This window comes from Nipponia nippon, unplaced genomic scaffold, assembly GCF_047370975.1.
Source record: "Nipponia nippon isolate SJK-2023a ecotype South Korea unplaced genomic scaffold, ASM4737097v1 scaffold_2, whole genome shotgun sequence".
NCBI lineage: Eukaryota > Metazoa > Chordata > Aves > Pelecaniformes > Threskiornithidae > Nipponia > Nipponia nippon.
The window spans coordinates 864,319-888,403 of record NW_028262336.1 but is presented as its reverse complement, the minus strand read 5'-3'; the positions used below and the strand labels follow the sequence as shown (position 1 = coordinate 888,403).

General features: G+C 48.0%; 2 protein-coding genes across 5 annotated transcripts in view; both read left to right on the top strand.

Moving 5' to 3' along the window:
• Window positions 1-18,534, top strand: part of PEX5 (peroxisomal biogenesis factor 5) — a 23,750-nt gene extending 5,216 nt beyond the window's left edge. Inside the window, exons 6-15 of one of the 3 annotated variants that reach the window (XM_087757157.1) lie at window positions 633-723; window positions 1,056-1,172; window positions 1,558-1,650; window positions 1,825-1,944; window positions 2,506-2,649; window positions 5,600-5,670; window positions 5,836-6,051; window positions 6,194-6,359; window positions 6,555-6,712; window positions 18,009-18,534. In XM_087757157.1, coding sequence (XP_087613283.1) covers window positions 633-723; window positions 1,056-1,172; window positions 1,558-1,650; window positions 1,825-1,944; window positions 2,506-2,649; window positions 5,600-5,670; window positions 5,836-6,051; window positions 6,194-6,359; window positions 6,555-6,712; window positions 18,009-18,090 — 1,258 coding nt within the window. In that variant the 3' untranslated portion in view covers window positions 18,091-18,534. Of the gene's footprint in view, window positions 1-632; window positions 724-1,055; window positions 1,173-1,557; window positions 1,651-1,824; window positions 1,945-2,505; window positions 2,650-5,599; window positions 5,671-5,835; window positions 6,052-6,193; window positions 6,360-6,554; window positions 6,713-7,064; window positions 8,174-18,008 lie in introns of those variants that run through there. The other 2 variants (XM_087757155.1, XM_087757156.1) reach the window with 2 other exon arrangements.
• Window positions 15,245-24,085, top strand: LOC104009812 (epidermal differentiation-specific protein-like). Of its 2 annotated transcripts, none has more exons than XM_087757158.1 (2): window positions 15,245-15,353; window positions 23,017-24,085. In XM_087757158.1, the coding sequence occupies exon 2, from the start codon at window positions 23,070-23,072 to the stop codon at window positions 23,604-23,606; it is 537 nt and encodes a 178-aa protein (XP_087613284.1). In that variant the 5' UTR covers window positions 15,245-15,353; window positions 23,017-23,069; the 3' UTR covers window positions 23,607-24,085. The 2 variants fall into 2 exon arrangements, with proteins under 2 accessions (XP_087613284.1, XP_009460118.1); XM_009461843.2 differs by lacking the exon at window positions 15,245-15,353 and adding an exon at window positions 21,120-21,546.

Sequence of the window (24,085 nt, the reverse complement as noted above, 5' to 3'; positions counted from 1 at the left end):
CCCTAAAAGAGATTTTTTGCATATTTGGATTCTACTGCCTCCTGGCTCTTGCCTTTTCTGATACCTTCCTGCAAATATGGACATTTCTGAGTTATTGCTGCCAGTTCCAAAGACTTCACCGCGACTGAATGTAGTGGTAACACCTGGAACTGGTCCTGTCCCGCTGTAAGCCAGACAACATACTGAGTTGTGTGCTTGCTATGAGCCCTCAGTCCTCTGTGGAGTTGACGCTTTTCCAAGACACTGTTCCTCTTCCATGAGCCCGACCTACTTTCTTTGTTCCTAGGTCTATGACCTTGTTTTTGGTAGTGCAAGTTAAAACTTGCAATGCCTGATGGCATGTGAGCTTGCCAAGGAATTCAGACTGTTCTGCAGAACTGTGCTGTCACTGTAATTGTTTAATTCTGCTACTGTTTGTGTCAGTCACTTGCACAGTTAACCTAGTAGTAATTTTGAATTTTTACAGGTCGATAAAGGTACTGAATCACTTAGGAGAGCCCCAGAGTCTTTGAGGAAGGGTTGTGTCCCTCAGTACTGTTGTCTGGCCCATTGTGTAGACAGTTGTTAGTGAAAGAGTTCACTGCTGCCTGGTGTCCAGCTCTCTCTTTCCCTTTTACTGCCTCTGAACACAGGTATGAGGAATATCAACCTGAGGATGATCTTAAGAAAACTGTTAGTGACTTCCTCTCTAAAGTGGATGATCCAAAACTCAAGAATTCTGAGGTAAGAAATTCCCTGACTGGGACTGACAGATTAGTGTGAATAAGGGGTGTGGGGAATTGAGAAGGGGAAGACAGTAAAGGAACAAAGCCTCCTGCTGTCCCGTGTTGCCATTTCTTCCCTGATTCCTAGAAGTTGAACCCTACGATCCACTCTAGATATTATACATCTCTACCACATGACTCTGGTGAAGTCCTGTCCTCCCCACCTTTTCGGGCCTTTTGTGCTCACTTTGCAGAGAGAAGTCCTCTTATTGAAGGAGGGGGCGCACGGGCAGAGGGCTTGTTGGCAAAGCATCTACCCAGCTCCACCCTTGTTTCATTTCTCTGCCACAGTTCCTAAAGTTTGTCCGCCAGATCGGAGATGGGAGGGTATCGATCGAAGCTAATCAGGTGACCCACAGAGACCAAGATCAGGCAGAGCAATGGGCAGCTGAGTTTATACAGCAGCAGGTAGGAGCCCCAGCCCTATGTGCTCCGAAGGAGGAAAGCTTTTTGCCACAAGGCACAGTCTGGGAGCGAGGGAGAAGGGCAAGTCCAACTCTCAGCAATGCTCTACTAATGGCTAGGTTGGGGGAGGCAAGGGAGGGGCTGTTGGGCTCTTCTTAGCAGAGTCTAGCCAGAAGCTGGGGAAGTATTTGGGCAGTGTGAGTTTTCTCATCTCCCGTAGCACCTGGGAGGAAGGGGATATCCAAATGAACTCCTTTCCGCTTTACAGGCCATCAGTTCTCGCTGATGGGGAGGAGGGGTCATCGTGGACCCTCCTGCTGTTTTGGGATGTGCCCTGAGGTTGCCAAATTCTAAAAAGAAAGATGTATTTCTGTTTCCAAACTCCCAGGGGGCATCCGATGCCTGGGTGGATCAATTTGCGCGATCTGGGAACATGTCAACTCTTGATACGGAATTTGAGCAGGCAAAGACTGCTGTGGAGGTAAAGCTGACGGAGGAGGAGGGCTGGGGTACCAACTGAGAGCCCATGGGAGGGCTACCTCTCCTTTGCATGCTCTGAGGAGGGCTAGAAACATTTAAGAGGGTGTTCTCCGGGGTGTCTATAGAGCTCAGTTTATGGTTGAGGTACTCCGGTCACATTCTGTTCTTCCTGCAGTCAGATGTTGACTTCTGGGACAAACTCCAGGCAGAATGGGAGGAGATGGCCAAGAGAGATGCAGAGGCTCACCCATGGCTCTCTGATTATGAAGACATCAGCTCCTCATCGTATGACAAGGTAATAGAGAACAAGGTCTCTCAGCCCTAGCGCTGTGATGGACTGCCTCGGGGGGACCGGCAGTATGTCCGCCTCTCAGGTCAGCTCCACAGATCTCCAGTGCTGCTAGGATTCCTTCTCACGCTGATCTTCTGCTGTCACTTGCGCCCTCATCCCAGACGAGCTGGGGTTAAGCAAATACTGTTTTCACTTGTGCTTGTCTGCAAATGCTGTCTAGTTCTTGTCCAACACCAAGTACTAGTTCATGCTGGGATTCTTTGCAATGAGTGCAAGCGTTGTTGCTGCGTCCCTCCCCACCCCCCAAGCTGATAGGACCCACACCAGATGTTTAGTCTCTGTTGCAACTTATTCCAGGTCTGGTTTGGGGGAATTTTTCAGCACAGAGCAGGCAGGAAGAAGAGCCATTGTTCTCTGCTCTGCTACAAACTAGCAGAGAGGAGGAGGTGCTGGCTGGTCTGCAGTTTGAGTGTTTCTGATGCAGCAAGACTAGACTGTGCTGTAGAGAGTGCTTTTCTCCCTAAGCCTCTCCTGGCATTAGCCCCTGTCTCTTTTCCCTGCTAGGGTTACCAGTTTGAGGAAGATAATCCCATGAGAGATCACCCGGATGCATTTGAAGAGGGGCGGAAGCGCTTGGAGGAAGGTGACCTCCCCAACGCTGTCTTGCTCTTTGAGGCTGCAGTGCAACAGAAGCCCGACCATATGGAGGTGAGTGAGAGCAGAGACAACAGGCCTTGGCCATGTGTCCTGCTACTTGGATCCTTGCCTTGTGAGGTGTCAGGGTGTGTGTAGAAAACTCATTTCAGTGTTAGGAGCTGTGCAGGGTGTATGAAAACATCTCCTTTTTCTGTGGCTCTGGGTATGTAGCTGATGTATGTGAATCCCCAGGAGGGCTGTGGGCAAGGAGGTTTATGACTAAGGTCAGTTACGAAAAACGCAAAGGCTCTGGCCCAGAGCTGTGTAAAAATCTTTGGAGCACATGAGACTGTGCATGGAGCAAAGACAAGGAGATCTCATCTCTTAAATTGCTTCTGTGGAAGTCGTAAAGACATTTTCAAGTTTGGAGGTGCTTATGGCAGATGATAGCTGCTTTCAATATCTGTATTAAAGACTAATTCTGAGCAGCTTGTTAGACTAGGGGTCTTGGTTAGGTCTTCCATTTAGATGTCAGGAGAAGAGGTAACCCAAAAGAGTTGAGAGAGATGGCTCGGGTGTCTTCACAGTCTTCATTTGAAGCTGTGGGCCAGAGAATTATTTTTATACTGAAGACAAGTTTCCAGCTCCTAATTCAGTGAATACTTATTTCCATAAAGCATTTCAGCTTCTGCAGGCTGGATTGAGAAATGGAATAGTCTGTGCGCCTTTCTCCAGAGGTAGAGGACCTGGAGAGCCTCGGGAGGAACAGGGAGAATGCAAATACACCCATGTTGTCCGTTTCTGGAGTGCCTGCCTCGAGGACCCAGGGATGATGATTCTCAGTGTGTCTGCTAATTATATATGATTGGAAATACCTAATTTGTTAATGCTGAGGCTTAGATGAGAGTGACCTCTTGGAACAGAGGTTCTTGGCTTCTGGCAATACAGGCATCTAACTTTCTAGGGTACTGGGAGTAGGCAAAAAGTAAGCAGAGGTTTTGGAGATCCACTTTAGATTTAAAGTGGTCAAAAGGTGTCGCTAATATTCCTTTAGGATCGGCACTCTCTTCTCATAGGCAGTGTGGGCTGCACGCTGAGCGTAATGGAGACGTAGTTGAAACCTTAGGGGAAGAAATCTTGGGCTAGTTCTGGCTAGCTGTATTGAAAAAAATTCTGAATTCTTCTACTGTGATTCTGCAGAAAGTACAGGAGAAGTCAAGACTTCACAAATGGTACGGTGATCAAATAGACGTGAACGATTGCTCTGAAGGAAATGTCATGGTTGTTTTGGTCCAAATCACAACTTTACTTTGAATCTCAGCTCTTCTGACTGCAGAACGCTATGCAGTTATCGCTGGTGAGCTCTTCTGGAGTTGCGGCTAGCTGTATGGTGAGGCATTAGGGATTTGAGACAGTAGATTGCCTCTTGCTTGTGGTGGCTTGTGCAGCGTGTCTGGGTCTTTGCTAATGAAACAATTTCCTTCCCTGAGACTGGATGCTGCATTTTGTTACTTACATTCGAAAAGCGGGTACTTCGTGCTGACGGTCCCACCAACTATCTAGCCTATTTTTGAGCAAGGGGTGTGGTTATCAACATAAAGTGAACAGGTGCTTTGGATTTAGTGCCTTAATTAAATATTCCCTATGTCGGCAGCCTGGAGATGGAAGCGGTTTTCTGTGTGTCATGATGATTGAAGATTCAGTAAAATAACAGTGCTTCTACTTTCAGGTCTGATGGTCAACTTGCCAAGATTATCACTTGCTAATGGACCACTGCACAAGTATATACAGCTGCCTGCCTTGGGGGTCTCTTTATTATTAGCATTGCTGCTGTGCCATTTTGTTCTTAGGAAATAAGAGATCTGCTTTTCCCTCCTTCCTCTGCAGTTTGACCGCAGTTAGAAGTTAAAAGTGGAGATGCTGTGACTTAAAAGTGTAAAACTGCCAACAGTTGCTTTATGATAGATCTCCAGGTAGACATTCACTTCTTTTCACTGTAACAATGCCAGTTTTATTGGCCTCGAGAACTTATGTGCCATAAAGTCTGTATGTCTTTCAAGAGAAACTTGTATCTGTGGCTAATGTGTATACTTTATGAGTACGTATGAGACTCGCCAAGGCTCAGTGCTGGGTCCTGCCCTTGGGGCACAACAACCCCAGGCACTGCTGCAGGCGTGGGGAGGAGTGGCTGGGAGCTGCCTGGCGGGAAAGGACCTGGGGGTGCTGGTCGACAGCCGCTGAACATGAGCCAGCAGTGTGCCCAGGTGGCCAAGAGGGCCAATGGCATCCTGGCTTGTATCAGGAATGGTGTGGCCAGCAGGACCAGGGAGGTGATGGTGCCCCTGGACTGGGGACTGGTGAGGCCGCCCCTCGAGTCCTGTGTTCAGTGTTGGGCCCCTCACTACAAGAAGGCCATGGAGGGGCTGGAGCGTGATCAGAGAAGGGCAACGAAGTTGGTGAAGGGTCTGGAGCCCAAGGCTGGGGAGGAGCGGCTGGGGGAGCTGGGGGTGCTCAGCCTGGAGAAGAGGAGGCTGAGGGGAGCCCTTATTGCTCTCTGCAACTGCCTGAAAGGAGGCTGGAGCCGGGGGGGGTCGGTCTCTTCTCCCTAGTAACAAGCGATGGGACGAGAGGGAACGGCCTCAAGCTGCGCCAGGGGAGGTTTAGGTTGGATATTAGGAAAAACTTCTTCCCCGAAAGGGCTGTCAGGCCCTGGCACAGGCTGCCCAGGGAAGGGGTTGAGTCTCCACCCCTGGAGGTATTTAAAAGACGGGGAGATGTGGTGCTTAGGGACATGAGTTAGTGGTGGACTTGGCAGTGACAGGTTAACAGTTGGACTCGATGATCTTAAGGGTCTTTTCCAACCTTAACGATTCTATGGTTCTACTTGCAATATATATTTGGTCTCACTCTAAAAATGTGTGGGATAGTACGGTGGATTTAATCTCTGCGTCTGTGGTTTATCAGCCGATCTTTTGCTCTGGATGTGAAGAAGTCTGACTGCATGCATCTTTATCTTCTGCAGGCCTGGCAATATCTGGGAACCACCCAAGCAGAGAATGAACAGGAGCTTTTGGCAATCAGTGCCCTCAGACAGTGAGTGTTGCAGAAGAGCTGCTGAGCACAGCTCCTTGTCTAGCGCGTAGTGCCGCAAGGACCACGTGGCTAGCGTGGCGTGCTCTGTCTTGATTGTGTTGCCTCCTGTATCTGGGTGTCTCCCAGACTGATTTAATACCGTATTCACTTTTTTTTGACCTGCAGGTGCTTGGAACTGCAGCCTGGGAACCTCACGGCACTTATGGCTTTAGCAGTCAGCTTCACCAACGAGTCCTTGCAGAAGCAGGCGTGTGAGACCCTGCGGGACTGGCTACACCATAAACCGGACTATGCCCACCTGCTGGAGAAGGAACCGGAGGAGAGTGTCTCGGGGACAAACCTGGGGCCTTCCAAGCGTGTCCTAGGTTCCCTGCTGTCTGAGTGAGTTAGGGTTACAAATTTCAGCCTTCAGCTGAAAGGCTTCTTGGAGGGCTGGGACTGGCCCAGGCAGGAGGAGAGGGAGCAAGCCACGGCCAGCTCTCTCCACAGTACATCAGTATCTTTTTGTTCCGTGCTTTTCTAGCTCACTGTTCATGGAGGTGAAAGAGCTGTTCTTAGCAGCTGTGCGAAGCAACCCCTCGACTGTGGATCCTGATGTTCAGTGTGGCCTGGGTGTCCTTTTCAACCTTAGTGGCGAGTACGAGAAGGCTGTGGATTGCTTCAGTGCCGCACTCAGCGTGCGCCCCAATGTAAGAAAGGGCAGACTGGGGATGCTGGAGGTTCCTGGAGGTTTGTGGGCGAGGGTTTGGGTGGAGGTGCTGCTTGTATGAGAGGTACATTTTTGGAGTGGAGGAATAAGATAGACAGATGAGGAAGGGAGGGTTGGCTTGGAGCTTAAAAAGATCCAGTTTATCTCAGCCCTTTCTCTCTGCCCCCTCCTCCAGGACCATCTTCTATGGAACAAGCTCGGCGCCACCCTGGCCAATGGGAATCGGAGCGAGGAAGCTGTGGCCGCTTATCGTCGGGCACTAGAGCTCCAGCCGGGATACATCCGCTCTCGCTACAACCTGGGCATCAGTTGCATCAACTTAGGCGCCCACCGGTGAGCACAGGATGGGCAGATCTGCTGTGACCTGCGAGTGTGTGTGTGTTTGGGGGAGAGAGACCGCGAGAGGTTACGAGGGCAGTGCCGCACTTGGCGTAGGAGAGCAAAGCGAGCGTGGGGACTCTGCCCTGAGAACGAAGTGTCATGCAGATGCAGTTGGAGTAGGGGCCAACTGGACTTCATTTTCTGTTAAGAGGGAAAAGGGGGATCTCTGGTTCTGGAGCGGGGCGGGATCTGGTGAAGAGGAGGAAGCTGTTTTGGAGGGGAGGTACTTTAGAAGCAAATGGGGGAGGGAGTATGAGATGTCCCATCTTCTCCAGTAAGCATGTGTATGTTCTCATGTTGACAGTGAGGCTGTGGAGCACTTCTTAGAGGCTTTGCACATGCAGCAGAAGAGCCGAGGTCCGCGGGGGCAGCAAGGCGCTATGTCTGACAACATCTGGAGCACCCTCCGCATGGCCCTCTCCATGCTGGGGCAGAGTGACCTGTATGGGGCAGCTGATGCCCGTGATCTTCCCACACTGCTTCAGGCGTTTGGCCTCCAGCAGTGACTCTGGGATGGGCTCCTCTGCGAGTGCAGGGTTGGCCCAGCCCAGCAGTGACCTTCCTTAGAGAGAAAACGTTGGCTAGGGTTCACGCGTATCTTTGCTCTGGTAGGGCAGATTATTGGCAACTTTTTTTCAAGGACCTCCCGCTGAAGTATGCAACTTCCCCTACCTGTCTGTTGTGGCCTGAGCATCTCTGAGTGGTTCACGCTATCACCTCCGTGACTGACTGACACTCTGCTGGTAGGCAGATGATCAAAGTGAGGAAGACGGCACCATCCAGCCCTCTTGCCAGACTGCACCCGCAGTAACGCCCAGCTTGGCTATGACACCTTACGATAGCCGTTCCGCAGAGACTACCTGCGGGATTCATCTTGAGCGCAGGTTGCTTTGGTGGGGTGGGATTGTCGCTTGGTGAAAGGGTGAAAAATTCTGGGTTTTGAGCATGCTTCCCCCATGTATGTGCTTGCATGTGTGTATATGTGGGTTGCTGGGGAAAACTGGGGGCAGCAGTCCTCTCTTCTGGGTACTGGTAACCTCATGGTACAGCCAGATGCTGGTTTCTCAGTGTCTCTTCATGAACCTTTTAAGAGCAGAGTATTGTACTTATGCTAGGGCCGCAGGTGGAGGCCCTTAGCCTCTCAGGGTAAGAGGAGATCCCAGAGTTCCGACTTGAGGGAATGTGATAGGAATAAAAGTCTAAAATGTAACCTCCCCTCGCAGGAGGGAGGGGAAAGGGTCAAGTCTTAATTTTCACTTGATCATCTGTCGCTGTTTTCCTTTGTGCAGAAGTTCCCCATCTTGTGTGTAAGTGAATCTTGTTAATTATAAATATCTGTATATGACTCTATTGGGGAAAATGTTTTTTAATTGTAAAGTATTTTGTATAATAAAGGGGGGAGAATTAAAATTGCCCAAATGACATCTTTCTCCGTGCCTCTGTTGGAGCTGCATGCGGTGGGTAGTATAGATCCTGGGGGGTATAAGCCCACTGGTTTTCAAAATATAGATCAGAGTCTCTCTGTTTGTGTCTGCCCTTTTGACCCAGGTTTTATTGATAGCCCAATATGCAAATGAAGCTTAAAGGACCTCATTTTGCTGTAGCCTCAGGCTTCAGTTCTGTGAGCCAGCAGAAGAGCTCTCTCTTTTCCCTCGCTTAGGTTTAGGGGTCAGTGAAGCACTCACTCTCTTTCATTTTCTTGCCATCTGCAGTGAGGGAAGTTGTGTTACATTTTGTCATCTCTTTGAGGAACCTGACTGCTGCGGTAGTCAAGACCGGGGGCTTAGGTAAGGAGCACTTACCCTTCCTCTTCCACCAAGCACCTACCTGTTTCTTCATACCTTGACCTCACAGGCTTGTTTTTCTCTCACTACTGTAACAATCAGGAGCAGAAAGTGTGTGCAGAGAATAGTTCTTGCTCTATGTTTGTCATGAATGGGTGATTTAGAACGCTGAAGGAATTGCCAATAACGGTATCGGCAAAAGTGGTTTTAATATGATGTTGTAAAACCGCGACTTAACAAAGTTCAATGGCGAGGTTCCCTCTATTAATGACTGAGTGGAAGAATCGTGAAAAGGAAAACTTGAGTTACACTCGAGTTAGAATGATTCCCAGAGAGACCGGAGATGCAAAGGGTAAGGAAGACGCTTCTGTTGAGTCACAGGGTTCAGAGTTAGACCCCCTTGCTTCCTAAAGTCCTGATGGAGCTTGGCAGCACCTAGGTCCAATCTTAGTCTCAGACAATGGTTTATGTCTAAAGGAAGAAATACAAAGAGTAAGGAAGACCCTCCCGTTGAGTCATGAGGTTCAGAGTAGACCCCCTTGCTTCCTAAACTCCTGATGGAGCTTAGGTGTGGCCAGGTCCAATCTTAGTCTCAGACTTGGACAATGGTTTATGCCGAAGGGATTGTTTCATTAGCATCAATTCAGCAAGCGAAGTTACTAAGACAAAGTTACCGTACTACAAGGTTATGCGCGATATCGGCCACTTACCAAAGATCTGTCGGTGGTAAAAGGTCTCTCTGCCTCGAGGAGCAACCGTGAGAGGTGTCCCGGCTCAAGGGGAGATCTCCACCATGCGACCACGCTGCCGAGCAGGGAGAGCTTGAAGAAGGTTTACTTAGGCTGTCGTATTTACAGGATAAAGCGGTTGGCTTGTAGTCAAATTACGTGCTGTAGAAAAGGTATGCAGGACACTCCTTGTACCCACAACTTTGTTCCTTGACAATTTCTTGCTTGGAAAAGCCACCCACTAGTCATGTGTCAATCACATGACTGCTGCCCCAAGCTCATATTGCATCGATGCCCGCTGGGTTTCTCTGCTGCTTTGTGGGTTGTCAGAGAACAGGTTGAAAGACGAGGAGTTCATGGCCTGGCTACAGCTCAGGCCTTTACCTCCTCCAGAGCCTGCACCAAACCACCGCCAGTCTGGTCAGGGGGTCGAGAGCATCTGTCACACTTCACCCCATGACTACAGTCAGTCCACCTTATCGACTCACAGAGTGATAGTACCGTTACCTCTTGCCTCTCTCTGATAAATGTGTCGTGTTGTAGATTGGTGATAAGAGTCCAATTATCTTAAAGTGTCCCAATTAATGTTAGTTATATACCAGGTTGGTTGTATCAACATTTTGTATCATCAATTTGTATCAACAAATCAGTTGCTTGTATACGTTTTACATGCTGGATTGATGTCATTTGTTTCCTTTTTTGCCAAACTCTGATAGACAGAAAATTACAGATATTTGAGTGATTTTATATACCTACAGTGGTATTGTCTTTAAATAGAGAATCACAGAGGGTTCTCATACAAACATATCTGTTTCCAATGTATACAAGTACAGTTTCGGGGGTGTCATCAGCATATATTTCAAAATGACAAACATTTCGTTCAGGCTCAAGGCAAATGTCTTGGGCCTTACTGCTATTACTGTCACAAATAAATCCCTATCGTTCCTGTACAACGCATGCATCAACATCAGTAGTTTGCCGTTCGTTCCCATTTTGCTGGGCACATACTCTATGTTCTAATGGATAGAGGGCGCTTCTATTTTGATTTAATCCCAGCGCAATGATTGGGTATATGGTGTATACTAAAGCATTGTGTATTGTTAGAATAAAAGCTGTGGCTTTACTATCGGTAGAGTTATAGGTAAAATTGACTGGACACCACCAGGATTGGAATCCCTTTCAAATGGAGTCTCATTATCCCAAATTACCTCTGGAATTTCAGGGGGCAAGGTGCCCTCCTCACCTTTCCTTGTAATTGCTGTTACAGTAGAATTGCACCCGCAACTGAGAAATGGGTGTGGTGCAGAATGTACCATTGTTCATAGAATCATAGAATTGTTAAGGTTGGAAAAGACCCTTAAGATCATCGAGTCCAACCGTTAACCCAGCACTGCCAAGTCCATCTATACCATGTCCTCGAGCACCGCGTCTATCCGTTCTTTAAATACCTCCAGGGATGGAGACTCAACCCCTTCCCTGGGCAGTCTGTGCCAGGGCCTGACAGCCCTTTCGGTGAAGAAGTTTTTCCTAATATCCAACCTAAACCTGCCCTGGCGCAGCTTGAGGCTGTTCCCTCTCATCCTATTGCTTGTTCCTGGGGAGAAGAGACCGACCCCCCCCGGCTCCAGCCTCCTTTCAGGCAGTTGCAGAGAGCGATGAGGGCTCCCCTCAGCCTCCTCTTCTCCAGGCTGAGCCCCCCCAGCTCCCCCAGCCGCTCCTCATAAGACTTGTGCTCCAGACCCTTCACCAGCTTCATTGCCCTTACAAGTTACCATATTGATTAGCATAAGTAAAGTGAGGGTCTCCACCCCATGGAGCGTGTAAGCCAAATTTGGTCCGTGCTGATGATGATCACTCCTGCGAGAGCAATAAGCAATCCTCCGATGGTTAACCTGATCTCCAGGGGAGGTGTGCTCCTATCATTCCCGGTATCGTTCCTGGAAAGGGAAAACAATACAAGTCTTGATGGGGTTTTTCTGGACGGGTTACCCCTTAGTGGCTCAACTTGTTTAACTGCTCAGACTAAAGACAGAAGTCCCTTTCCCCACTCAGAATATCTCTGTTCTGTCTCTTTAAATGCAGTCGAGTTAAACATGAAAGGCCTTTTTGGCCTGCTTGGCCCAGTCTGGAATAGATTGCAATAAGTGCCATGTTCTGCAAACCCCCATTCTGTTATCATAGGGTCGCGGGGGTGCGCTGGCCCCAGTGACTGATATGTCTTTAATTCTTGTATTAGAGTTTTGACTGCCTCTTCATGCTCTGGGTTCCATCCCCATGGTTTTCCCTTTCAGAAAAGTCAGTACAGTGGACGAGCAATGATAAAAAAATCCAGGTACGTGGATCCCCATCTGTTTTCGGAGCTCTAGCCCTGTGTCTCCCATCCAGCCCTGTGGCACTGAAACCTGCGTGCACTGTTCCGAAATGGCTGCAATGCATGCAGAACAATTATTCTGTCGAAAAGGAAGGGAAACGCTGCTTCTGCGTCCTGCTCGCGCATGCTGCTCCTGCTCAGAGCCGTGCCTTTTGGTTTTTACCGATCCTCACCTGCTGTCCAGGTGTTCTCCCTTCCCCGGTTCTCTGCTCTTCCTCTCCCCACCAATTTCCTTTGCCTCTTTGCTGCACCATATTCCTGTCTGTTCACGCGCCCATTATCACTGCTTGGCCTTCCCTTTTTCTCATCCTCAAGTGCCATTAATGCTTCTCCTCTCCTTGGCTTTTCTAGTTGTCTGATTTCCCTTGCCATTTGGTTTAATCCTTCCCTATCACACATCCCCTCCCGTCCCGGCAGCTGGAGTGGGCTGTCACCATTTGTTCTCTTCTCCTGTAAATCATTCCCACTTTCTTCCTTATCACAGAATCATAGAATCGTTAAGGTTGGAAAGGACCTCTGAGATCATTGAGTCCAACCGTTAACCCAACTGCCAGGTCCACCTCTAAACCATGGCCCTCAGCACCACATCCACACGTTTTTTGAACCCTTCCAGGGACTGTGATTGCACCACTTCCCTGGGCAGCCTGTGCCAGGGCCTGACTGCCCTTTCGGTGAAGAAGTTTTTCCCAATATCCAACCCAAACCTCCCCTGGCGCAGCTTGAGGCCGTTCCCTCTCGTCCTATCACTTGTTCCTGGGGAGAAGAGACCGACCCCCCTGGCTCCAGCCTCCTTTCAGGCAGTTGCAGAGAGCGATGAGGGCTCCCCTCAGCCTCCTCTTCTCCAGGCTGAGCCCCCCCAGCTCCCCCAGCCGCTCCTCCCCAGCCTTGGGCTCCAGCCCCTGCCCCAGCCTCGCTGCCCTGCTCTGGCCACGCTCCAGCCCCTCCATGGCCTTCTTGGGGTGAGGGGCCCAGCGCTGAGCACAGCACTCGAGGGGCGGCCTCACCAGTGCCCAGCACAGGGGCACCATCACCTCCCTGGTCCTGCTGGCCACACTATTCCTGATACAAGCCAGGATGCCATTGGCCCTCTTGGCCACCTGGGCACACTGCTGGCTCATGTTCAGGCGGCTGTCGACCAACACCCCCAGGCCCTTTCCCGCCGGGCAGCTCCCAGCCACTCCTCCCCACGCCTGAAGCCTTACATGGGGTTGTTGTGACCCAAGGGCAGGACCCGGCCCTGAGCCTTGTTGGATCTCATGCAGTTGGCCTTGGCCCATCGATCCAGCACCTTAAATCATCTCACAGCATCTGTGTTACCTTTGCTGAGGCCAGATCTTCACCTAGACACTAATCCCTATTTAGACTCCCAGGGCTGAGTGAAGATTGAGCTGCCTCTGTCCGTACCATGTCTGACCTTGTCCTGTTAAGAATTGTCCTTGGAAACGGAGCGTTGGTGCAGGGAAGAGCAGCTGGCTGATTGTATCTGCATTCTGGTTCCAGTTCACACCTTTTGCCTGCCCTCTGCAACCCTGTCTCTGGCCACCTCTGAACCAGGCTCGCACTGGGGCTCTGTAAGTATCTTGGTCCTAGTTTGCATTTCCAGCCACATCCACATCTGCTGCCAAGCCCTGTTGTACAGCAGGGGTGGACAGCAGGTACAGAGCATCTTAGATTTACAGAAAGGTAAGACACTGAGGGACGTTTCGAGGTCCCTAATCCAACCCCCTGCTCACAACAGGCTTGACTTGAATGCTAGATCAGGTAGCTGAGAACCTTCTCAATGATCGTGCTCTGCAATTTTTGTACTTTCCCCTCTTGTACTTTCCCCAACGTACAGAACACTGGCAGGGCCTAGCACCACTAAAAACATGTGAGGGATCCCGGCAGGCCCTTCTTTGTTCTTTACCAAATCCATGGGCATCACAGGACACAAACTAGATCTTTCATAGGGCACTGAGCACAGGGGATGGTTCAGTACATGTTCTTGGACAGGCTGGATCGATGGGCCAGGGCCAACTGCATGAGATTCAACAAGGCTCAGGGCCGGGTCCTGCACTTGGGTCACAACAACCCCAGGCACCGCTGCAGGCGTGGGGAGGAGCGGCTGGGAGCTGCCCGGCGGGAAAGGACCTGGGGGTGTTGGTTGACAGCCACTGAACATGAGCCAGCAGTGTGCCCAGAGGGCCAACGGCACCCTGGCTTGTATCAGGAATGGTGTGGCCAGCAGGACCAGGGAGGTGATGGTGCCCCTGTGCTGGGCACTGGTGAGGCCGCCCCTCGAGTGCTGTGCTCAGCGCTGGGCCCCTCACCCCAAGGCGGCCATGGAGGGGCTGGAGCGTGGCCAGAGCAGGGCAGCGAGGCTGGGGCAGGGGCTGGAGCACAAGTCTTATGAGGAGCGGCTGGGGGAGCTGGGGGGGCTCAGCCTGGAGAAGAGGAGGCTGAGGGGAGCCCTCATCGCTCTCTGCAGCTGCCTGAAAGGAGGCTGTAGCGGGGTGGGGGTCGGTCTCTTCTCCCCAGTAACGAGTGATAGGACGAGAGGGAACGGCCTCAAGCTGCGCCAGGGCAGGTTTGGGTTGGATATTGGGAAAAACTTCTTCACCAAAAGGGCAGTCAGGCCCTGGCACAGGCTGCCCAGGGAAGGGGTTGAGTCTCCATCCCTGGGGGTATTTAAAAGCCGGGTAGACGTGGTGCTCGAGGACATGGTTTAGTGGTGGACTTGGCAGTGCTGGGTTAACGGTTGGACTCGATGATCTTAAGGGTCTTTTTCAACCTTAACCATTCTATGGTTCTATGATTCTTCCACCCATGCTTCTTGCTGTGTTTCTGCTGTATTTCTTCCTTCAGTGTTTTATTTATTTGCTGCTTAAGGCCCCAAGAAGTTTTAGAATCTCTTGTCTCTTGGCATTGGCCTTACTCAACACCCATCTGGGAGGTACCAGCAAATCAAAATTTGTGCTTTGAGATCCTTATACCCTAGCCACAGTGCTCCTCATTGGCTTCCATACTTGTCAAGAAGGTGGGCGTGCTGCTGTTGTACACTCTGCTTTACCACTGCAGTTTCCTCATCTTGAGCTGCTGAGCCTCATCGTGATCCTGGGTTTTCCTGAGTTACAACCCCCTGATCTCTTGTTTTAGGTCCCAGGCTCCTCTCTTTTGCTTGTGTGTGCTGAAGTCTTTCCAGTCTGGAAGGGGCTCAGACCAATCCTTCTCTAGCGGAATGCTCTGGGGTGGTGACCTGAAGTGGGTGTTCATGGAAAGAGCATAAGGGCAGGCTGACTGGCGGTGGTTTGGTGCAGGCTCTGGAGGAGGTAAAGGCCTGAGCCGTAGCCGGGCCATGAACTCCTCGTCTTTCAACCTGTTCTCTGACAACCCACAAAGCAGCAGAGAAACCCAGTGGGCATCGATGCAATATGAGCTTGGGACAGCAGTCATGTGATTGACACATGAATAGTGGGTGGCTTTTCCAAGCAAGAAATTGTCAAGGAACAAAGTTGTGGGTACAAGGAGTGTCCTGCATACCTTTTCTACAGCACGTAATTTGACTACAAGCCAACCGCTTTATCCTGTAAATACGACAGCCTAAGTAAACCTTCTTCAAGCTCTCCCTGCTCAGCAGCGTGGTCGCATGGTGGAGATCTCCCCTTGAGCTGGGACACCTCTCACGGTTGCTCCTCGAGGCAGAGAGACCTTTTACCACCGACAGATCTTTGGTAAGTGGCCAATATCGTGCATAACCTTGTAGTACGGTAACTTTGATTTTGTCTTGGTAACTTTGATTGCATGCTGAATTGATGCTAATGAAACACTATATAAACTTTGCATGTACAATCCCTTAGACATAAACCATTGACTAAGTCTGAGACTAAGATTGGACCTAGCCGCACCTAAGCTCCATCAGCTCATCTCTGAACCTCGTGACTCAACGGAAGCATCTTCCTTACCCTTTGCATCTCTGGTCTCTCTGGGAATCATTCTAACTCGAGTGTAACTCAATTTTCCTTTGTATGATTCTTCCACACAGTCATTAATAGAGGGAACCTCGCCATTGAACTCTGTTAAGTCGCGCTTTTACAACATCATATTAAAACCACTTTTGCTGATACCGTTGTCAGTGGTTCTTCTAAGCATTCTAAATCTCCCATTCACGACAAATTGGTATAGTTGGCAGGATCCTAAATCAGGATTTGTGACAAATTGGTGTAGTCGGCAGGATCCTAAATCAGGATTCGCGACACAAGCATATCGTGGGTACTCTCATATTCTCTAGGAAGCTGCTGCTTTAAAGACTGCCTGACCCAGAAGTTGCATCCATATGTTTGCTTAACAGCCTTTGGTGAATTTATTCTCTGCCTGTGCCTTGTTGATTTTTAAACGAGGTGGTGCTTTTGGTCTCTACAATATCTTGTGGATGCACAGAAGAATCATGTTTAGATATCCTAAGTGTTTTCTTTTGTTTTAAGCCTGCTATCTCTTCCTTTGTGGTCTCCTACTTCTGGTACTGTAAGACATAGCGAATGTTACGGTTCCAGCACAGTCTGCGTCTCCCCAGGGGGGAGCCCTTTCCCTACCCCACGCTTCTCTCTCTTTTCTGCTTTTACTGTATTATTGCCAGCATTTCCTTCATGCCCCAGCCTGCCTCAGGGCCCTGACCCACACCGTGCCTCTTTCTCCTCCTCTGAGCCAGTCCCTGATGCTCAGAAATCTTTTGGCAGGCCAGTCTGCTGCTGAGGACGGACTGAAAGCAGCACAGCGGCTCTCCCATCTGCAGCAGCAAAGCAGCAACAGAGACAGGCCAGCAAGGCAGACCACTTTGTCAGAGCAGACTCTGGCAGGTTCTCCAGATGGCAGTCCCTTGTTCACGTAGGCATGTGTTTCCTTGCTCCCAGAAAAGATAAGAGAAACCTTTCACTGGTCACCATTATGCTTAGTACGGCAAAGCATTGTCTGGTATTTTCTGATGCTTTTGGATGCCTGATTTGAGACATGTGAAACCTTAAAACTCTGCAACTGAGAGAAGAGAAGAAGAGGCTGAGGGGAGACCTTATTGCTCTCTACAACTGCCTGAAAGGAGGCTGTAGCGAGGTGGGGGTCGGTCTCTTCTCCCCAGTAACGAGTGATGGGACGAGAGGGAACGGCCTCAAACTGTGCCAGGGGAGGTTTAGGTTGGATATTAGGAAAAACTTCTTCCCAAAAAGGGTGGTCAAGCATTGGAACAGGCTGCCCAGGGAAGGGGTTGAGACTCCATCCTTGGAGGTATTTAAAAGAAGGGTAGACGTGGTGCTCGAGGACATGGTTTAGCGGTGGACTTGGCAGCGCTGGGTTAACAGTTGGACTCGATGATCTTAAGGGTCTTTTCCAACTTTAACGATTCTATGATTCTATGAACTTTCGTGACTTTAGGAAGAGTTGTAGGAACAGAGATCCCCTGAAAATCTGATGCCGGATGGGTAGGTTTTTCTGAAATTTTTCAATTTCTCCGTTGCATTTCTTAAGCAGAAGTAGCGCTTAGTGTTGGGTCGAGGGCAGGTCAGTGTCTGTCACACTCTTGGTTGGACCAGGCCACTGAAGGGTTTAGGAGCACAACCTGCTAATAAAACATGAGAGGAACAAAATGCTGGGTGCGCTTTCTGAATGTGCAACTTTTGTGAGCTGGAGAAGCTTTCCCAGACAAATGTGGACCTTTTGAGGGCCCACGATGCTTTTTTTTTTGTGCCCTGGTACTAAGCATCTAATTAGTCTGGGCCTTTGTGTTTGCAGAGTCCAGCTTAGCAACCGTGCCATGGAAACCCATTTGCACATTTATTAAACATGGGGACAGAAAGCAACCCAGTTGGGGTTCTGCCGTTTTGAACTAAAACAATTATTCACAGACAGTCTGTTGCCTTTTTCTTTCTCTGGGAAGGGGACACTTTGGGAAGGACATAATAGTTAGAAAAACTCTTCCCTTTCCTTTCTGGCTTCTGTGTCTTGTCAAGTGGTACTTAGAAGGTTTTTGTCAGTCTGTATTTGCTGTGCCTCTCTTTCCAGCACGTCTTTTGTGGAGCTCGCTCCCAGCGCTGTGAGTCGATATGCAGCGCTCATCCGACAGGGCGCTATCATCCCCTTTTTAGCCTTTGCTGAAAAAGCCGTGTTGCTCAGTCCACTTTACTGAGCCCTGGCAATGGGGGAGCGCAGCAAACAAAGAGAGAAAAGGAGAAAAGGGGAGTTTGTGTGAGACACGTGCTAGGCAAAAAAGGAGGCATCTTTTTTCCCTGAAGGGTTTGGCAGTGAACGCATTTATTGGTGGGTGGGTTGTTCACAGCTTGGGGCTCTGTGGTCCAGTTGCATGTTCCTATGTTGCATTTTTGGGGGCTGTTTTGTTTCAGAAACAGAAGTCTTGGAGCCAAAAGTGAGAGAGACTCTGTCTTTGTGATGAAGAATTACTTCACCAGCTCTAACAACTGCTAAGAGAGTACAAACCAAAAAGCCACCCCCTCCAACCACAAAACCTGCACCAAAACAAAGAAACCAGCGTCCTGCTGCCTTGAGGCTGCGAATACCAGACAAAAATAGCAATGAGAAACTGGGGAGATGCAGTTCATGTGTGGTTTTATTATTTTTTAACCCCCTTATCTTAAAGTAAGGAATAAAAAGAGATGAGTAATTATTGAGATACAGACTAAGGTATCCACTGTGGTGGAGAAGCGGGGGAACACAAGAGGATCTGGAGGGGGAAGGAGTTTGTTGTTAATTTGATTTTTCTACCATTTTACCTTTTCCAGCACTGTGAAGAGGGTGCATATGTGACATCCACAGCTTTGAGTGAAATTGTTTTATCACCCTGCAATCTAGTAGAAAATAGAGTCTGGCAGTGCATTGCTGATGAAGCCAACCACAAAAGAAATAAAAGTAAATAAATACATAAGAGTCTTGATGTATTTGGAAATGATTCTATGGGAGAACAAAAAAATAAGCTCACTATTAAGCCTCGTCAAAAAAAAAAAAAAGACAAAATCAGTTTTATGAAAAAGATAAAAATCTTTTAGCAATTTTTGCTCCAAATCAGAATAAGTCTTCATTTGTTCAAGTGTTTTTTGCGTAATGTAGTTCAGCACATTTTCAAAGACTCTGCACGTTCATCATTTGTCTCGCTTGTTCTTTCGCTTTTGGTTTGCTGAGGGCACTAGAGGAAGAGGGGTTTATCCTTTTCCTCTTTGAGTTTTCTTCTTTTTCTTTTCACTCTTGTCACACGCTTTATTTTCCAGATTTTGAGATACTGCTATTTCTGCAGGAGGTGGGTGGGGTGAAGTTTGGGAAACAGAATTTCCCATTAAAAAAACAAACAAACAAACAAACAAAACACAAAAAACCCCCAAGCCATAAAGATTTCCAGTTTCAAACTCCTAGCCCCACCCTGTAGTATTCTGCTTTGTTCAATGGCTTCCTTCCTTGTGCATAAAGCACGTTAAATGAGATGAGCGACATTGAAATCCATTTAATTTTCAGTCCCAATAACACTAGGAAAGGTGGTCATTAGAACCAGGGGCTCATTTCTTTCTGTGAGCTTGGGAGTGTTTTTCTGTCGACACATCCCATTGTAGATCACCTTTCGATTTTCCTCGCTGCCATGGAAAGCCCCCCTGCCAGCGCTGGTGCTCTGCAGAGAGGATGTGGGGGACTTAGGAGTTCACCGTTGCCTGCATCACTCTGGGACGCAGCTGAGACATGCTCAGACTCGCTCTTTGTGTTGCCTTCATGGCTCTTACATTTGCCCAAAGGGCTTTTGTGAGTCTGCAGGTGCTGAGAAAGATGGGACTGTTCAGTTTGTGATGAATTATGTCATTATATATATATTTTTTTTTTTTTTCCAGAAACACAACTAAATAATTTAATGAGTAAAATATACCAGCAAGCTAAGAAGAATGAATGTTGTTCAAAGCCAGCCTATTCTAGGCTGTTTTAGTCCCTCTTCCAAACATTCCTCCCATTGGTATGCTCATTCTCCTTTCTCTTACCAGATGGTGGCCACCATGGTGTAGGAGTGGAATGGGGCCTTCCCCTTTCCAGCAGCACTGAACTGTAGGGTGAGCTCACTGCAGCCCACGAAACCATGCCGGAAAGGCGCGATGTGGCAGTACAGCCGAAGCTGATTTCACATCTAGCTGCTGCTAGAAAGTGAGGTCCTGCTTCTCTCCTCCAAACCCCAGAAAGCAAATTTCAATTGCTCTGCTTCCAGCCTCTGCAGAGCAGCAAAAGAATGAACCAGGTGGAAAAAAAACACATGTATTTTTGTGCTAGCTTAGTTCTGTGATCTGGCACACCATGAGCTCAGCCAAGCAGCAGCGAAAGAGGTGCAGCAGGAGGATTTGGCTGGAGCTTGTGTACAGGCTGCCTGTTTTGGCAGGGGTGAACTCTTTCCCTTCCCAGCTCCCCGTCTTCTCCAGTAACATCCTACCTGACAGAGCAGCAGTCCCTCAAGCATCCCACAGCGGGGCACGTTGTAACAGCGACCTTGAAAGAAGCCTTGCTGGTCAGATGTTGGCCCTTGAGGTCGTTATGTTTAATGACAGCCTAGAGCAGCATCGGCTCTGTAGCTGTAAGCACAGCTACCTATTTTCTTTCTTGGGAGTTCTGGTGTATGAAAAACGGGCTTGTAGCCCCTGCCTCCTTGGTTCCGCTCAGAGGATTGCACACAGTGCCTGGCCAGTCTGCCCATACCCAAGGTATATTTGAGATCTACCGCTACTGAGCTTGTGGGTATTTGACTTGCTTGCTCCACTAACCACTAAAATCTCCTCCGAGTCCTTGTTGCGAGCTTTCTTATGTCTGGTGGTAAGGGAGGGAACATTTTTCTCTGAAGGTGGTTCAGCACCCGGAGAGGCTGGGCAATTTCCAGCCTTGGAGATGTTCAGGAGTCACCTGAGCAAGGCGCTGAGCAGTCCCAGGTAGGTTTAGATTCAGCCCAGCTATGAAGATGGAAGGTTGGACTCAAGAGCTCCAGAGGTCCCTTCCCACCTATATCTTTCTGTGAAGCTCAAGGGTCGCTCATTTGCTTTCATGGGCAGTGCAGCTTGTTCGTTTGTTTTTTTTTTTTACACAGTTGCTATCATTCATCAGACTGTTGCTTGATTTCAAAATTCGGAGATGGCTAAGGCAAAATAAGCCCTTAAATGAAGTCTCTTCTTTTTACTGCTGTGGGTATTTGCAGGATCCGGATTGCTCTTGAAGTAGCGAAGATCCCTTTCTTTTCTCCCACTGTAGTACAGCTTGCCAGCACGCTAGCCAACTAAACATAACCTGCAACGTGAAAATAAGCAAAAATACTGCCACTGCAGCTCTGCCAGAGCCTCCTTGCCCTGCTTTACCAGCTCTGCGTCTCTATGGCTGCTCAAATGGCTACATACGTGAAAAGGGGGACAGTGAATTTAAAAAAAACCCTACTTAAATGCCACCTCTGTCACCTGGATATTTCACATAGAAAGTCTTTGGAAAACAAGCGTTGTGTATATTAGGTGTGTTTCCCAGGTAAGCAAAAACGTAAACCGCAGCAAGCAAAAAAATTCTCCAGCCCATGCATCACAGAATACATTGATGTGTTTTTATTGCTGTGATTCAGCTGGCTTCTCGATAATAGATAAAGACAAATCAAAGCTCTAAGGTTTATCAAGACACTCACTCTTCAAAGGCCTTTTGAATCAGAGCAGCGAGACGGCTGGTTGTAGGAAGATCAAAACCAAAACAAAATAGTTAATGATTTTTGATCTCTGAGGGTAATATTGACCACTTCTCAGTTCCGTTGAGTGGGCTGTTTCACAAGACTTCTGTGCAAGCTATAAATGTAGGCAAGCGAGCCTCCTCGCAAACAGCAGTGCCGGACTGGAGGAAGTGCCATCAGCTCTCCCCATCCGCCAAGGTGACATCAAGGTGAGACGCACACTTTTTACCCGAAAACTTTCAGTGGCTTCATGGGCAGCTACCGTGAAATGCGGTTGAAGAGAAAGAGGTTTGAGTGTTGGGATGAGAGCTGCAAAATGTACGTGAGGATCTGATGTCTGTATTTGCAGAAACTTAACGCATCTTTCAGGTGCTGAGAAGACAGCCGCAGGATACACATACCTTACAAAGGGAGAGGGTGGTGAGCGCCATCGCTACAAATTTCCAAGGGGTGAAAGTGAGAATATTTTACAAATTAATCTTGGGCATAGGATCTTTATGTTGTGTCAGCAAAATTAACTGGCTTGCTATTATTATTACTTTTTTGACAGGCGGAAGGTCATCATACTAGTGCTCAATCAATACATTAAAGTTTGGGTAGCCACAGCCTCCATGAATTCAGTTATAACTGTGAAAAAAAATGCTTAAATGTTTTTAATCACATAGTGACATTTTTATTTTAAAAGTGAGATTTAAATGAGGTTGTTTTTTTTTTTTTTTAATGTTGATTATGTTGCTCAGGTCTTGTTGCTTTGACTTTTAATCTTACTTGGGCAGATCTGACCTTCTCCCATCCCTTCCCAGAATCAACTAGAGTAACTGCTTCTTTCCCTCAGATATATTAGCCCTGAAATCTGAGATTTTGCTGTGATGACTGTTATGTGATTTAGAAAGGGAGCTGTCCTCTTAATTGGCCGCTTGTTTCGGTTTCTGCAGCTGCTACTAATAAATGCTGTGGTTCTTCATCTGATTCCAGCCGACTTTGTGTGGAATTAGCGATGACTATTTGTAACGGTGCTCCAAAAAGCCATTTACAACCCGAAATTTAGTCTGACTCAAAGAGCTTATGCTTTGAACTTGATTGCTTCTCAGCTTATGTCAAAACCAGGAATCTCTTGATTTCAATAGAATTTCATATAAAAAGAGAAATAAGGTATTTCAGGGAGTCTAAAAGTTCAGTTCTGGCCTTAACAGAATAGATTGTTTTCCTATTTAGAAATTAATTGAATGTCTCACTACTTCTTTACTTGTAATACTACGTGGATCATGAAATCTAGTCCAAACGATGAACGCCAATTTCTAAAATAATTCTCGAATGCAGTGTCAATTATCAACTGAAAGATTTATCACCAGTTATATATTTTATTTCATTATTACTTAGGATATACTGGTAAGATGTTAAACTAAATGCTCAGATGTCCCTCACACATATACGTAAACCAACATACACAACTAAATAAAACTGGACAGTTTTGGTGTAGATATCTCATTTTACTTTTTTCTTCCAAATTAAAATTTCTATGTCATGCCCTCACTCTTTTCCAGCTGCAGCTATATTTATCCTCTGCTAAAAATGTTTTACTTTTCCTTTTTTCCTTCCCTCCCCCCTCCAGCATTTTGTGGCTGGTGCAAAAAGGCTTCTTACGAGCATCGCTTATTTTCTGTTCTCCTTTTCTGCAGGCTGCCATCCAGCTCCTACAGCAAGAAATCCGAACTACAGAAGTCCTGCTGAGATGGGAAAAATCATCATTTACGAGCATGCCAACTTCCAAGGTTACTCCAGAGAATTCACCGGTGACATTGCCAATCTAAAAGATGTAGATTGGAATGATTGTGTCTCCTCAGTGAAAGTAATTGGCCAGCCTTGGGTGGCTTATGAGCACCTCAACTATACAGGCCAGTTCCTGGTATTTGAGGAGGGAGAGCATAGCTTTGTTGGTCAAGAGATGAATGATAAGATCACTTCTCTGCAGATGATCACTGAAGATCTGCACAATCCCCAGATCACTCTCTATGAACATGCCCAATATCAAGGGAGGAGCAGGGTAATAAAAGAAGCAACCAACCTGGCTAGGGGACACGACAATGACATCATGTCTTCTCATAAAGTCCAGAAAGGTGCCTGGCTGCTGTGTGAACACAGCGATGGAAGTGGTTTTCGTTACATTGCACGAGAACATGAACACCTTCCAAATTACACTTCCATTGGTTTCAATGACAAGCTTTCATTTCTGCGCCCCCTTCTCCCTGGCAACCGCTGTGGCTGTTAGACTGCAAATCTTGCAATGCTGAGGGAAGACGCAGCCCCAGCAAGAAACCCGAGATCTAGATCTCTGTCTATGCTTGTATTGCTTTTTTCCCTTGAGTCACAGAAACACTGAATGGGAGAGCTCTCTTTCATGCTGCACTGCAGATCTGTATTTCTCAATCCTGCCTTGCACTGTTCTCCCTCTTCATAATCCCCACGAATGCAAGAACTATCGTATTCGGCCAAATGAATGAGACTCAAAGATAAGGGACGTGCCAGGGGTGGGTAACCTATTGTACCTGCCGTTGGCCTTCCAGTGTCCTGTACTATGTAATGTAAAAGCATTGCATGTTGCTTCTGTTGCTAAATGCATAAACAAAATATGAGTATAAAACCAGCATCACTTACTTTGTAATTTGTTTTGCAACATTCTTGCTTTACCATGGCCTTTGCCATTTTTTGTATTCCATCTTTTGTTGTTGCCATTAAAGAAGCTATTGA